This window comes from Littorina saxatilis, linkage group LG2 (assembly GCF_037325665.1).
Source record: "Littorina saxatilis isolate snail1 linkage group LG2, US_GU_Lsax_2.0, whole genome shotgun sequence".
NCBI lineage: Eukaryota > Metazoa > Mollusca > Gastropoda > Littorinimorpha > Littorinidae > Littorina > Littorina saxatilis.
The window spans coordinates 40,473,699-40,488,242 of NC_090246.1; the positions used below are offsets into that span (position 1 = coordinate 40,473,699).

Genomic DNA, 14,544 nt, shown 5'->3' on the forward strand with positions numbered 1-14,544 from the left:
TCAGCAAGGGATATTGGCAGATTCCTGTGCGCGAAGAGGACATACCAAAGACCGCCTTTGCAACTCCAGACGGAACGTATGAGTGCCTGCGGATGCCTTTTGGCATGGTGAACAGTGGTGCTACCCTGAAGAGGGGAATGCGAAAAATGCTCAAAGGAATGAAGAATGTTGTGTACTACTGGGATGATCTGCTAGTCCACACGGAGACCTTTGAGGAGCATCTGGAGACTTTGAGGGAATTGTTTTCCCGCCTGACAAAAGCTAATCTGACCGTGAGACCCAGCAAGTGCATTTTGGGGACCGACAACGTTGACTTCATAGGTCATTCACTGAAGGAAGGTCAAAAGGGGCTTTTGTTGGAAAACGTCACCAAGATCCTCAATGCGCCACGTCCTGTAACCAAGAAGCAGGTGCGATCCTTCCTTGGATTGGCTGGGTACTACAGAGAGTTCATTCCAAACTTCGCCGCCATAACGGCGCCTTTGTCGGACATGACCCGAAAAGGATGCCCCAACCGAATACTCTGGGGACCAGCTCAGGAGAAGGCATACCAGACCGTGCGCGACCTGATGTCACGAGACCCGGTGCTACGCCTTCCTGATACTGCCAAAGAGTTCATCTTGCGTACAGACGCATCGGACGAAGGGATCGGCGCCATGCTGATGCAAGAACATGAAGGTAAACCGTTTCCGGTCAGCTATGCCAGCAAGAAGCTGTCAGGAGCCGAGAAGAACTACTCGACCATGGAGAAAGAGTGTTTAGCCATCGTGTGGGGAATCAAGAAATTTGAACTCTACCTCCAAGGGGTGAAATTCGTGCTTCAGACTGATCACAAACCCCTCACCTACCTGAACTCTGCGAAGTTTGTGAATAATCGTATCATGAGGTGGGTGATGTACTTGCAGAACTTTGATATGCGAGTGGAATCGATCAAGGGTTCAGACAATGTTGGAGCAGATTTTCTCAGCCGAGTATGTGAGTAAAACTGTGTTCATTCTCCAACAGACTAATGTACATACCTGGATTTCAATCTGTTATGTATACATAATATGTGTACAGGTAGCGTTTCAATGATTGAAAGAAATTAGGTAAATTTCTTCTGGTGTTGGGGGTAATGTTAGGAAACGCTACCGTTGCTGAGCTTTGGTTCAGTTTTGTGTGTTGCATGTAGTTGACTTATTTGTACTTTGTGGGAAAGTACCGATATTATATTTTGTAAACACAATATTTATGCTTGGACGAGAATGCAGGTGAACTTTCTAGTCCTGTCAAAACAAGTTGTTTACCATGCTGTTTTAGTCGTGAGTTCGTGGCGTTCGTTCGGATTAAGTGCGTCGGCGCTTTTGATCTACGTCACAAAGAATGTCGCTGTTCTAGTCCATGCACGGCTCGTATAATGTAGTTGTATCATGTTCGGTCTGGAATATTCTCGAGATTGAATATTTACTATTATGCCAGCGCGATTTGAATGTAAAGAAGCTTCTATTTGAGTTCTGCTAGATGTGCAGTTGTATGTATTGAATGCTGAATAAATCCTCGAACTCAATTTGACGAGTTGTTTTCTGCTGCTGCGAAGACGGGCGACGTAGAATAAAAGAACACAACTATACGACGTTTGAGAACTTGTGGCAATCTCAAGTGTCGTGTAACAAAGGGTATTAGTGTGTGTGTGGGTGGGTGTGTGTGTGACGTTGAATGTGTGAATGTGTGTGGGTGTGTGTGTGTGGGGGCGTGCGTGTGCGTGTGCGTGTGACGATGTGTCTGTGTGTGCGTGCCTGTCTGCCTGCGTGTATATTTGTGTGTGATAGCATCTAAACTGTTAATTCTGTGTCAAAGGGGTCATCTATTTGTTCAACATGATTTCACCCAACAGTTCAGACCCAATATATCAAAACCCACTTGCATATTGAGTTGAAAATTATGCCCGCAGGTGTCTCCAAAATGCTTTTTTCGGACAATTGAAAAGCACTATTTCCTATCTATTCATGTCTTTGAAACGGGTATTGTTTAATCTATCACAATTATGTCATCATAAAATGGAACCATGTTTTTCCTAGAATGGACCTCATCGGGAAACCAGGCATGAAAACTGAAGAGAAAAAAAAATACTGAAAACAAAATTCGAAGGCGCGTAGCGCCAAGTTTCGCAGGCGCGTAGCGCCAAGTTTCGCAGGCGCGAGGCGCCAAGACTTGTAGGGGGGTCCGGGGGCATGCCCCCCCGTAAATTTTTTTTTTCAAGGGTGCAATTTGGTGCAATCTGGGGCTATCTCAGCCTTAAAATTGGATTCAAACATGGCCCCAAAACTATTTTACTATAACTATGACTAGGAAAAAAAAAAAAAAAAAAAAAAAAGGAAAAATACGGAAAATAAACAAAAAAACGGTTTATTTTTTTCAAAAATACGGAAAATACGGAGAATTTTCATGCCTGGGAAACCATTGAAAACTAGACCTGATTGAGGGACACGATTGAAGAGAGAAAGCAGTCACGTTGTACTATACGTTTGGTCTGCCGGTCTAATGACTTTTTTTAATTTTTTATCTGTATCAAAGCAGAAACCTGAACCTACCACAATTCATCAGGTGTGTTGAATTTGTCTTGTCTTGTCTTGCCTTGCCTTGCCTTGCCTTTGCCCTTGCCTTGTCTCTCTCTCTCTCTCTCTCTCTCTCTCTCTCTCTCAGATTGTAAGAAAAAGCGTAGCCTTAAATCTTAATCCTTGTTAAATAAAGTTCAACTCTCTCTCTCTCTCTCTCTCTCTCTCTCTCTCTCTCTCTCTCTCTCTCTCTCTCTCTCTCTCTCTCTCTCTCTCTCTCTCTCTCTCTCTCTCTCTCTCTCTCTCACAAACGCTTTCAAAAGAAAACTTGACAGGTTTTTATTGTATCAGGTATTTGCATCATCAAATACACGAGTCCTTGAAATACACATTTTTTTCCAAAATCATATCGTTCACACATTGCAAATTATGTTATGGAATTCAAAAAGCATATTCATATCTTATGAATTGCACAAAATCAAAGCAAAGGCCATGGTATGCGAAATTGCTTGATGCTAGTACACGCACATAATTCAAAATTACGCATTGATTTATCCATGTGGTTGCATTCTATTCAACAGTGTAGTCTTTCATGTTACTTTAGGTTTGTTCTGTGTGGGCCTCTCTTTCTGTCTCTCACTCAGACTCTGTCCTTTTCTCCCTCTTTGTTTCTCTCTCAATGATTCTGTGTGTAAGTGTGTAAGTGTGTGTGTTGTCTCCCTGTCTGTGTGTCTGTCTCTCTCTCTCTCTTACATTTGCACAACCCACGCAACCTCCGGCCGAAGAAAAATATTAATACCTACATATGCAATCATATCATAGCAATGCGTGCTCATACATGATTATAATTTTAATATGTGAAGCTTTCAACATTACAAAAGTACACAAACAACATGAGATATAATTTCAACAAGATTGCAGCCTTGGGCTTTGACATTGTTAACAAATAATTGCTTCTTGATTCGTTATATTTATACACTTGTCAACGTAACAACAAAATTACAAATAGCATTCGATATCAACAGTTACACGTTTGCTGTACTAATCCCAGCATCACAATGTCTTCACGGAACAATATTCAACAAAACGAGCTTGGAAAACACTGAAGGCTTTCATCTGGATTTCCTTCTAAGCATTCCAACCCAATCGTTGCAAGTGAGAAGTCACACAAACAACACAAACAGACAAAAAGTAACAATTCGGAAAGTGCTGAACCTGTTTGCCAGCATTCAACCCAAAATAAACGTTTAAAATTATCACACAGCTTTTAAGAAGTGATTGGCACTGCAAGGCTCTGCATGAATCATGTTTTCGATATCGAAAACGACGGCAACTATCCTATATATCGTGCGCAAGAGTCTCGATATTTCAGAAACAGCAAACAACGGGATTTGTGTGTAGTATTAAGTCTCAACCTGTCTCTACTTTACTTACACAAAATGACTTTGCTTTATTAATCTGCAGGCTTGTGAAACTGAAACCGCTTATTTAACTTTCGAGCTATTGACCTGAGCACGACTCAGTTCCGAACATTGTAACGACCACTTTGGAACCATTCTTAAGACAAGTCACAGAATCATTTATTCATTTGTGTCTGTTGCGTCTCTTGTTGCTTACTGCTTATTAATCCCGTAACCCGCAGGGATCGTAGCGGCACTGCACCGATGAGCGCTACACTATATCTGTCTCCACATGTCTCTTGTTAGTCTAATGTAAAGATTGTTATGTCGAGGTTCTTATGAGTGTTTTGTTTTGTACTAAAATCAAACGTTCCAAAAAATTAACCTTTCTTGTTTTTTATGATTGTTACGAACGTTAACAGAAATCTACAGAGCGGTAGACACGATAAGGTGAGTTGAAAGGTCTCTATCACCATAATCCTCCGCCCAGCCATCCAAAACATTTTCTTTCTCTTCCGTCTTGTTTTCCTTCTCGTCCGCCTTCTCGAAGGCCGGGTTGACGAAGCCTTCAGGCTGCTTCGTTCTGGCGTTTGCCAGCAGCTTGGCTGTAGCGTTCAAGAAGTCCATGTCCCCTGAGCTTGGAGTCGACGTCCCGGGATGGTGTTCTTCTGGCTTCTTGCCGTCTACAATATCAAGAACCGGGTCGGGTTCGTTCTTTGCGTCCGCAACTCCTGCGAACGACACTTTCTTTTGGTAGTCTGGTTCTGGGTCGTCAGGCCGGATATCGCCGTTATCTTCTGCGTCATCTCCTGCCGGACTGGTTTTGTTCCGTCGTAATGGTGGTGTGCCCGCTTGGTGGCGTCCCTGCCGGGCGGTCTCCGTCGTCTTGTCGTTGTCCTCCGTCCTGCTTTCGTCCATGGACGCTCCTTTAAGTATGACCAAAGGGCTGACTACCTTCGCAGACTTGCTTCTACTTCCAGGGAGAACGCTCGTGCCTCGAGAAGATGCAGAACTCTGCTGCGTGGAACTTCCGCTCCCACCTGCTAGAGGATCTTGAGAGGAGGAGAAAGCCTTGACAGTAACGGGCATGGGTGCCGTGGAAGACAATACTTTGTTAACAGACCCCTCCAGAAGATGATCCGTGGAGGATTCTCCAGCGTCCACCCCACTCCCCCTGGAGTCAGCAGCAACAGCATTAGCAGCAGAACTCCCCTCTCCTTCGTGACGATGTTCTCCGGAGGACAAGGAACCGTCATTGTTCTCTGTCCCAGAGCGCTGGTCCGTTCCGGAGTCCGCCTCGTGGACGTCCAGCGGGGCCTCTCCACCTTCCTCCAGGAGGGCCTCCAGCAGAGCAGCCTCCGTCTTTCGCAGAACGGTCCGTCTCAAGGCCAGGGTGTCCAGCCCTGTAGTCTCATTGCCAAAGTTGATGACGCACTCCTGGTCCTCCGTGTCCCGTGTAGGACGACGATTTCTGCACATAAAATGAAGGCACGTGAAAAAGGTAGAAGTGTAATTGTATTTGTAGCCGGGTCCTACAATTTGATGTACCCTGGAAAAAATGAAAAAATATTTTGTGAGCAAATCTGGGCAACGTGGTTCTTGTTCCCTGCAGAGTTTGTTGGAGTCGTCTGAAAAGTTTTGCATTCATTTATTTGATCGAACGGTTGTTTTTTATCTTCTCCTTCCCCATCCCCTTGTTCAATAGGTTCGTAACCTTGGAAACAAGTAAAAAAAAACATGCAGCCTTGAAGAAGAGAATGGAATGTATAAAACATGTGGGCTGTCAGCATGCAATGATTGTACTTGAGGAGTACGTTATATGTCAAAGCAGCACCGCCCTGATATGGCCCTTCGTGGTCGGCTGGGCGTTAAGCAAACAAACAAACAAACAAACTTGAGGAGTAGAAGGAAAACAGAAACCTTTTTCATGTGTCTTTTGTATTATTTCTTAGGGCTCCTTTTTATTAGCTGAAAAGGTTTGCTCTCATTTCGCTTACCCAAATGTTTGTTTGGTCTTTTAGCAACTTTCTTTCTCTTGATTCCCATCGGTACTTGTAATCCTCTCATAATTATACTCTTTTTCTCCTCATTGTCTGAACAATATCCGTGGTAAGCTATTTAATTCTCGAAGAATATAATAGTTTTAACCAGTACATACCTCAGTATAGCATCCTTGGAAGCATTAACATATAGAAGTAGCAATGTAATTGGAACATTCAAAGTATCTTTCATTTCGAAAACAATTTATAATAAATAATTGTGCTTCTCTTGAGGGTGAATTAATGTCATCTGAAAAGGTCATATGTGGTGAACATTTTGAAAAATATCAAACAGCTACGTATGAAATGTACTTGTGAGAATGTGTATTTCATTTGAAATATAATGAATTTTAGAAGCAGTGGTAAATTGCAGAAGCTCAAAAGGTGAAATTGGAGAAGCACAAAACCATGCAAATGTATTTATTACTGCATTGGGTGTAATCATCATGTATTGAAATGTATTATTAACGCAAAACACGAAAACACAAAGGAACAATGTGAAAAATGGAGTTTTAAGGGGAGCTATCTAATGCACAAATCTAGCTAGATCTACCAGCACAAACAAACAAACAAACAAACAGAAATCAGATGTCACCTACGACAGCAAGAAAGCAGTTGCAATATGAAACACAATACAGCAGCTCTACAAGAAATACAAGAACACTAACGAAAGATACTCATGACAGTAAGTAAAAGTTACTGTTTGACACGACAAGGCAAGAATATAAACTACGGAAAAAAGAAGTCTCTAATGGCTTGTAAAAAGAGCACAGAACTCAAAGACTGCACTTCACAATACTGCAGCTAGATGCTTACAAGAACGAATAATAATAATATCTACGCTCGCAGTTTTCACACCAGGATTACAGGGGAATAAATGACAAAATACATGAGCCACAGGAAGGAAGCCTCACTCTGACTCGCGCATGTTTTGCAGGAACATCCGGGGATTGAAAACTCGGCCATCAGCATCCGGGTCCATATCTCTGTTTTATTTGCACACACAAACATCCTTCAGCCCTTTTTTCTTTGGAAATCGCAGGCTTCGCCTTTTCCACTTACTTTTTTTGAAGATTTCGTGAACAAATAGATTAGCACGTGACATCCAAAGATGATCCAATACAATGAGGGACGTTTTACTTTTACGTTCATTTTTGTCAGGTTGAAGAACTAGCATCCCCTACGTTACATTTATGTCCAGGATTTATGGACACAAAGAAAAGCATATCTCATCAGAGGTAGATTCAAAAACACATCTGTCAAAAATAAGCGACGGGCATAATTATACAGTAAGTGTTCAATGGACTTGACGGAACGCGTACGTTAACGATGTCATACATTTTCTGCGGACGAGGTAACTTTACCAGACTTACAATCCTCAGACCGCATCTCCCTTAGCCTGTAAAGTTACTTTGGAAGTAATATATCGAATAGGTAAGTGTCACGTGTTTAATCTTAGTTGTTCATCGTATCTTTGCTGTACGAGTTATTTTTTTATAACAAAAGATATTAAACGATGAGAAAATTAACTCTAAAGAACATTGCGACCACAATTCGCATCTTACGTGGTCATATCTTTGCAGAAGAAGTGACCCAGCTAGTCATGTCTTTCCATGCAAGCTTTTTCACTTTTGTCTTCGCAGAGCTCACGTAATCTTGTGTAAGTATTATAAAATGGTGTAACAAAAAACTTGCATCAGCAGCTCCGATGATGTTAAAACAAGTAATCACTTATTACAATGTACACACAAGTATTAATAGACAAAGATATCATGAACATTCGCATGTCAGCGCCTTTCGTGAACCTAGAGGCTAAAAAAGAAGAGACCAAAAGACACGGCTAGGCCGGATTCACACTTACAGTTCCAAGGGCTCGTCAGGGTCGGCCACAAAGGATGTCTCCTGTATCTTGTCCGCCAGGTCACGTGTTTCTTTTTCCAGCGTGTGCCTGGCCCGCATAGCTGCCGCCTCCCGCTTCGCAAATTCCTTTTGTCTGCAATTTGGAAAGAAATGAGATGCTTACGAAACAGTAGGCCTACTGTATGATTTACATGAAGACACTATCTTTCGAGGCACGTCCCCATTGCAGAATTTGAAGAAGAGATTTTCACCTCTAAGTCTTAGTGCACAATAAATTATGGCCTAAAATAAGGACCGACAGTTTTTAGAGAAGACCCGATTAGAAGGAAGCAGTCTTTCGTTGAACACTGAGTTCCTAAAAGTCTTTTTTTGATCAAGGTAGTAACACTATTTTAGTAGAACATTCTATGATTCCGTTCCATTTGACCGACTGCAGGGTCATTTTTGCCACTCTATCATTAATTGGCGAATTATAATAGTGTTGTACCAAGTAAGACTGGGTGTGCACACTGCTAAGTGCGTCCCTGCAATCACAGATCCCCTAGAACGCTGATTTCGGATAAGCTCAATTGTATTCTCAATAGATGAGGAGCATGCTAGACACAGCTTTTCGAAAGAAGCGTTGCGTTTTACAATTTCTTTTTTGTGTGAACTAGTTCTGAAACATTAAATTTGGGAGCCCGGTAGCTCGGTTCGTAGAGCACTGGACTTGTGATCCGCAGGTCACGGGTTCGAATCCAGACCGTAACGGACACGGGTCAACTTTATGTACAGACTCGAGACAGTACCCACGTCCCACCTCCGTGTTACCACTGTGGCTCGTGCAAGACCTCGGTCATTCTGCCATAAGTGCAGCTGGCTGATTACAACTGTGACAAACACGCGCACACCTGGGTAGCGCGACTATGTTCCTGCTAGATGTCCTTCTCTGAGGAAGCAACCCCAATTTCCCAGCAATAGAACTATAAAATAATCAAAATCAAATCAAATGAAATTATAAACACTTGTGGACTAGAATTACTTTTTCCACGCCCTCATGGTGAGAAGGATGGCGACGAAGGAACCGAGGAAAATGAGACAGGCGACGACGATGACGGCGATCTCTGCCTCCCCCATGGCGTAGCGGGTTTGTATCCGCACTTTGACGGGTGTCTCTGTTACGGGTATCAGCTCCACCCGGTTCGCCCCGAACAGCGCGTTGATTTGGTCAGCCTTCTCCTTCGTTTTCCTTTGATGCAAGTAAAGTCAGGCTTGGTTGGTTTGGGCACGGTTTTAAATATATCACTATGTGGGTCGTGCTATGTAAGCAAACAAATTAGTAGTGGCAGTAGCACTAGTCATAATAGTTGAAGTATAGTACTCAAATGATGATGATGATGATGATGATGATGATGATGATGATGTCAGATGATGATGATGATGTCAGATGATGATAAAGATGATGATTTCAAAATGATGGCATACATACCAGTGTATTAAATATCTCAATATAGCACGAAGAAAACATGGTTCTTTATGGAATTAGATAATACACGTTAGTTTAGGAATTGGACTGGTACCGTTACATCAGTTTTAATCCAGAAATGAAAACAAGCGTATAATTTAACACCGGCGATCATCACTAATGTGACCAAATACTTACTCGCTGACCTGTGGAAATGGAATGGGCTTTCCATTGTTGTCAAAGGCATAAAAGTAGATATCCGACCTGAAAATGCAAAAATACACACTTGATGCAACCCATATTGAAAAATAAAAGTAGCTCTTTTTTTTCTCTCCCAAAGGAAATGTTACATAAAGTGCGTGTACACCAGCAACGCAGTCAAAAGAGAAGCACGTCAGACGGGCGCAGTGGCCTAGTGAATAAGACATCGGTCTCCTAATCGGAAGGTCGTGAGTTCAAATTATGGCCGCAGCCCTGGTGGGTTAAGAGTGGAGATTTTTCCGATCTCCCAGGTCAACTTGTGTGCAGGCCTAACAGTGCCTTATCCCCCTTCGTATATACACGCAAGCACAAGACCAAATGCGCACGGAAAAAAATCCCATTATCCATGTCAAAGTTCGGTGGGTTACAGAAACACGCACATACCCAGCATGCTTCCCCCGAAAGCGGCGTATGGCTGCCTGAATGGCGGGGTAAAAACGGCCATACACGTACAAATCCACTCGTGTAAAAAGATGAGTGAACGTGGGAGTTTCAGCCCATGAACGAAGAAGAAGAAGAAGAAGAAGAAGAAGAAGAAGAAGAAGAAGAAGAAGAAGAAGAAGAAGAAGAAGAGAAGCACGTCGGAGACAGATAACCCTAAACTGAGCTCTCGCTGCTCACAGACACATACCACAAGTCCTCATCTTGGGTACTTGTTGTGTAGAGTAGGACTTTCTTGCTGATCTGATTTTGAAGATTAACATAGCTGTCACTCACAAAATGCATCAGAAAAAAAACCACTCTGCCAAAAACACTCTGCAGAGAAAGATTCAACATTTGTGGCACGTGTGAAAGTAGAAGGATGCTCTAGACTAATTAATCGTGAAAATGCAAGATAGTCCACACGAAAAAGTATACATGTATACACTAAGCTTATGATTAGTGACAGAAAGTGCGAGCAAAACCCTAACAACTAATAGTGCAACATCATTAAGGCTTGTGAACGTTACTTACTTGCTTGTGTCAATGACGTTGCCTTGATGCGGTTCAACCTTGTCCAGCTGTAGGGTCATGTTCAGAATGTCGGACAGATTTCTGTAGGGCAGAAGATGTCATCATGTTTAGAATCATGGCACGACTCGTGATGCTTTTGACAATTTAGTGTATATATATATATATATATATATATATGTTCTGCGCGAACTTAGAATCCGGTTTCATTCTAGAATGGACCGGGTCCAGGTTGGAATTCTAACCCTGCGCAAGTACAGGGGTGCCATTCTAGAATGAAACCCTTGAATAAAGGGGGCCGTAATGTTTGTAGGTAAGACAGAGTTGTCTTCCCTTGAATTATCTCCACCTCTTGCGATGTCATGTCATGTCAAGAAAGTTGACACTCCTGAGTACGCAATAAACAAAGGCAGACCATAGCAAGGGGGACTACCAGGGCGGTATTGTTTGCAGGGCAGTTGTTTTTGTGATGAGAGCCGGTTGCGGCCGCTTGCAATGTCAGCGCTGTCTCCCTCTCGGAAATGTCCGGTTTTTTGACAATTTTTTTGACAGACAGACAGACAGACAGACAGACAGACAGACAGACGGTCAGACCGACTAACCGACAGACAGACCAACAGAAGGACAGAGTGAGTTATAGAGCTGTTGTCACAGGTTTAAAAAAAAGTTGACATTATATCTTCACAATTCAGAAGACCAACTTCATGTATATGAATAAGATTAAAAGTTACAAGCGAGATCGGCAAAACACTGTCAGTCCGGAAATTTCCGTTCGTAGCGATCAGTGCTGAGTGTCTCTCAAAATCGTAATCACTTTCAGAACATCACAATCCCAATTCACGATGTCTTTGAGTAAAGTGTAAAAAACCCGAGAAAAAAAACCCAACCAAACACACACAAAACAAAAACAAACAGAAAATCCACATTTGTGGCTTTGGCTGTGTGATAGTCTAACTGAAATGACTATTCCAACTTGGACCCAAATTCCAACCTTGCGCACGGCCGATTCTAGAATGGACCAGCAACAAGGGTTTCATTCTAGAATGGCACCCCTGTACTTGCGCAGGGTTAGAATTCCAACCTGGACCCGGTCCATTCTAGAATGAAACCGGATTCTAAGTTCGCGCAGAACACATATAATCTAAGCTTCAAATTAAAGATGGTTGTTATGGACTTTTACAAACAATAACAAGTAAATCAGAATACATGAAAAAGAGAAGACAAAACACACACGCTAGCAAGGATAACAGTTGTTTGTTCATGTAATGCTTGTTATTATCTGAGGTGCCTGGAGATTGGTTCCGCACAGCTCTTACTCTTGTACACATGTTGTATGCACTTAGAGCTCTTACTTCCCTTTGTTTCTCAGATCACACACACACTAATAATGACAAAAAAGCTCAACTGGAACAACCAAAAGGACAAACAAGCCACCGACAGATCAACCTATTAAATGAAATTCAAGGAATTATTGGAAAATGACATGGCCTATTGTCCTTATACTTTACTATCGTGATATACTTTACCTGAGGTAGAATTGTTGTTTCTCAACGAAGTCGGTTACGCTGATGTTAGCAACCAGGCCAAACCGGTCGCTGCTTGGAACGACCACAATCTGAAAACAAGAAAATAAGGCCAATGTACTTTCGAAAATCAGAAAGAAAGTTATTTTCGTATGAAATTCTATTTTACATTCGTGATAAATGTCATGCATACACACGTCGAAAGTAAATTGTTTTTCGTCGAGAAACGGCACTATTATCATAATGTTCGGATATCATATTGGAAAAGGTTGTGCACTGAACTGTTATAATCACTATTGTTGGCACGGTCGTTCCGTTCTGTAGTTTTGAGAAGAAAAAAAATAATATAACAGAATAGAAAATAATATAACAGAACAAAGATATCAACAGCATGTTGCCATTAACATTTTACTGTGTCAGTTTGTCCGCCATAGGTGCCAGGAAGTGGATTTCCATAACTTTCATTCACAGCAGATTTTGCACACGTATAGGGTTATGTGACATTTTTCTAAGATTCTTTGATACAGATTAGTCAGTGTGGAGAATTGTTTGCACGCAGCTTTGAGCTCATCTGTTGATCAAGCTATGCATAAATTGCAAGATTTCCATTAATATGGGGTATATGCGTTATCAATAACCTTCACATCGGAAGTGTGATATGTAAGCCTTACACACAAGTCTATAACTGCATTCATCATCCCCGACCGTGGATAGAAATAAGGTGGGTATAAATTACAGTTAGTGAAACATTTTTGTATTTTTCGAAGCCAAAGCGTGAACTGCACTTATCGAACAAAAACTTGGCAGGGAATCAGAATGACATTTTGGTTGAATAGAACACGCACAATTCTACTTTGTCGTAAAGGACAGACGTGGCAGAAAGAAAGACACAGCAGGCAAGCAAGGAAGGAAGAAACATGCATATAGCCATAGTATCAACCTTGATATCAATTCTTGTGGACTGTCCGGCCCCGTTTTGATCGGTGGCAGTAACTGTCAAACTAAATTCCTGGTCTCCCTTGCTCGGCATCGCCACCAGTGACGTCAATTCTCCCTCTGACGTCACATGAAATACGTCAGTGTCGCCGCCTGTCGCCTTGTATTCCAAAGCACCGTTTTCACCAGCATCGGGATCTTCTGCCTAGAAAACATAACAACAGCGTACAAAGCTGAACAAGTTTGTTTGTTTGTTTGTTTGTTTGCTTAACGCCCAGCCGACCACGAAGGGCCATATCAGGGCGGTGCTGCTTTGACATATAACGTGCGCCACACACAAGACAGAAGTCGCAGCACAGGCTTCATGTCTCACCCAGTTACATTATTCTGACACCGGACCAACCAGTCCTAGCACTAACCCCATAATGCCAGACGCCAGGCGGAGCAGCCACTAGATTGCCAATTTTAAAGTCTTAGGTATGACCCGGCCGGGGTTCGAACCCACGACCTCCCGATCACGAGGCGGACGCCTTACCACTAGGCCAACCGTGCCGGTCTAGCTGAACAAGTCTTCTTGTATGAAGTAGTGAAAGTAACCACAGTTAGTTCCTGTACAATCGTAACATTGCCAGACTAAATAATTGTTCATCAAACGTTGTTTTAAACATAAGAGCTGCAATGGGGAAAAAGACTACACAAAACCTTAAAAAAAAACCTTTTGTTGAGGAAATCATGATGTATCACCGACGGTCGTTTATACATCAAAGGCTAACCTCAACTGTCATTTTTTTGGTTGAAAACACTGGTTTGGAAATAAAACCTACATCTTTTACTTCTACTAGAACTGCTGAAAATTACTCGCTTAACCCCTTCCATCACACGTTTCCTCTTGCACCATGAAATGTGTTTCAAAACTAAGTTCACATGCTAGCCTTTGTAATTATATTCCAGTGTTGTGAACACATTGTCATTTCAGAAGTCATTTCTGCAACAAACAATTTTAAAGGTCCTTGTCTACATTTTTATACCGAAATCGCCATTTGACCATTAAAATGCAGAGTTTATTATCTACAAATATCAACAATACACCCCCTTTCGATCAGGAAAGACGAAGCCAGTGTAGTTGTTTGAAAATTCATTGTAGTATTCCAGCGTAGTACTCATAGTAGGATATCCTTATTTGGAAAATGCCAAGCGCAAAACTCCTCTCAAATCCCGTGCATTTTGTGCGTTTAAAAAAAAGCGTGGACAGCGCTCCAGTGTCAAACTGTTGCTGCACTTGTTTGGGCGTGGCTATCAGCATAGTGACATGAATTTGATTGGTCAGTATTTTTTGGCAAAGCACATGTTCTCAGCAAACAGAAAACAAAATATTGGAAGCGTGAGTCACGCTACCCAAAAATAAAATCTTTTTTTATATATATTTTTTTCTATAACTTTTTTCCCCATGGTTCATTCATCATCTGACATAACTTTTTAGCGAAATCTAACCATAAGATTATTGAAAAAAAGCAAAAATGTAGACGACCACCTTTAAGAGCCAACATACAGTGAAACATGTAGATATACACAGGAGCAACAAATACAGAAGCGCAT

The 14,544-nt window shown here is 42.0% G+C and overlaps 1 protein-coding gene across 2 annotated transcripts in view; it reads right to left on the reverse strand.

Moving 5' to 3' along the window:
* Positions 1-2,857: 2,857 nt before the first annotated feature.
* The window catches only part of LOC138958994 (protocadherin Fat 4-like), a 104,592-nt gene continuing 92,905 nt past the window's right edge, over positions 2,858-14,544 (reverse strand). For both annotated transcript variants that reach the window (XM_070330341.1, XM_070330342.1), the window contains exons 51-57: positions 12,953-13,153; positions 12,016-12,104; positions 10,493-10,573; positions 9,476-9,541; positions 8,855-9,061; positions 7,835-7,966; positions 2,858-5,405 (exon numbers count right to left, since the gene is read on the reverse strand). In XM_070330341.1, the coding sequence (XP_070186442.1) occupies positions 4,361-5,405; positions 7,835-7,966; positions 8,855-9,061; positions 9,476-9,541; positions 10,493-10,573; positions 12,016-12,104; positions 12,953-13,153 (1,821 nt within the window). In that variant the 3' untranslated portion in view covers positions 2,858-4,360. The remainder of the gene's footprint in view (positions 5,406-7,834; positions 7,967-8,854; positions 9,062-9,475; positions 9,542-10,492; positions 10,574-12,015; positions 12,105-12,952; positions 13,154-14,544) is intronic.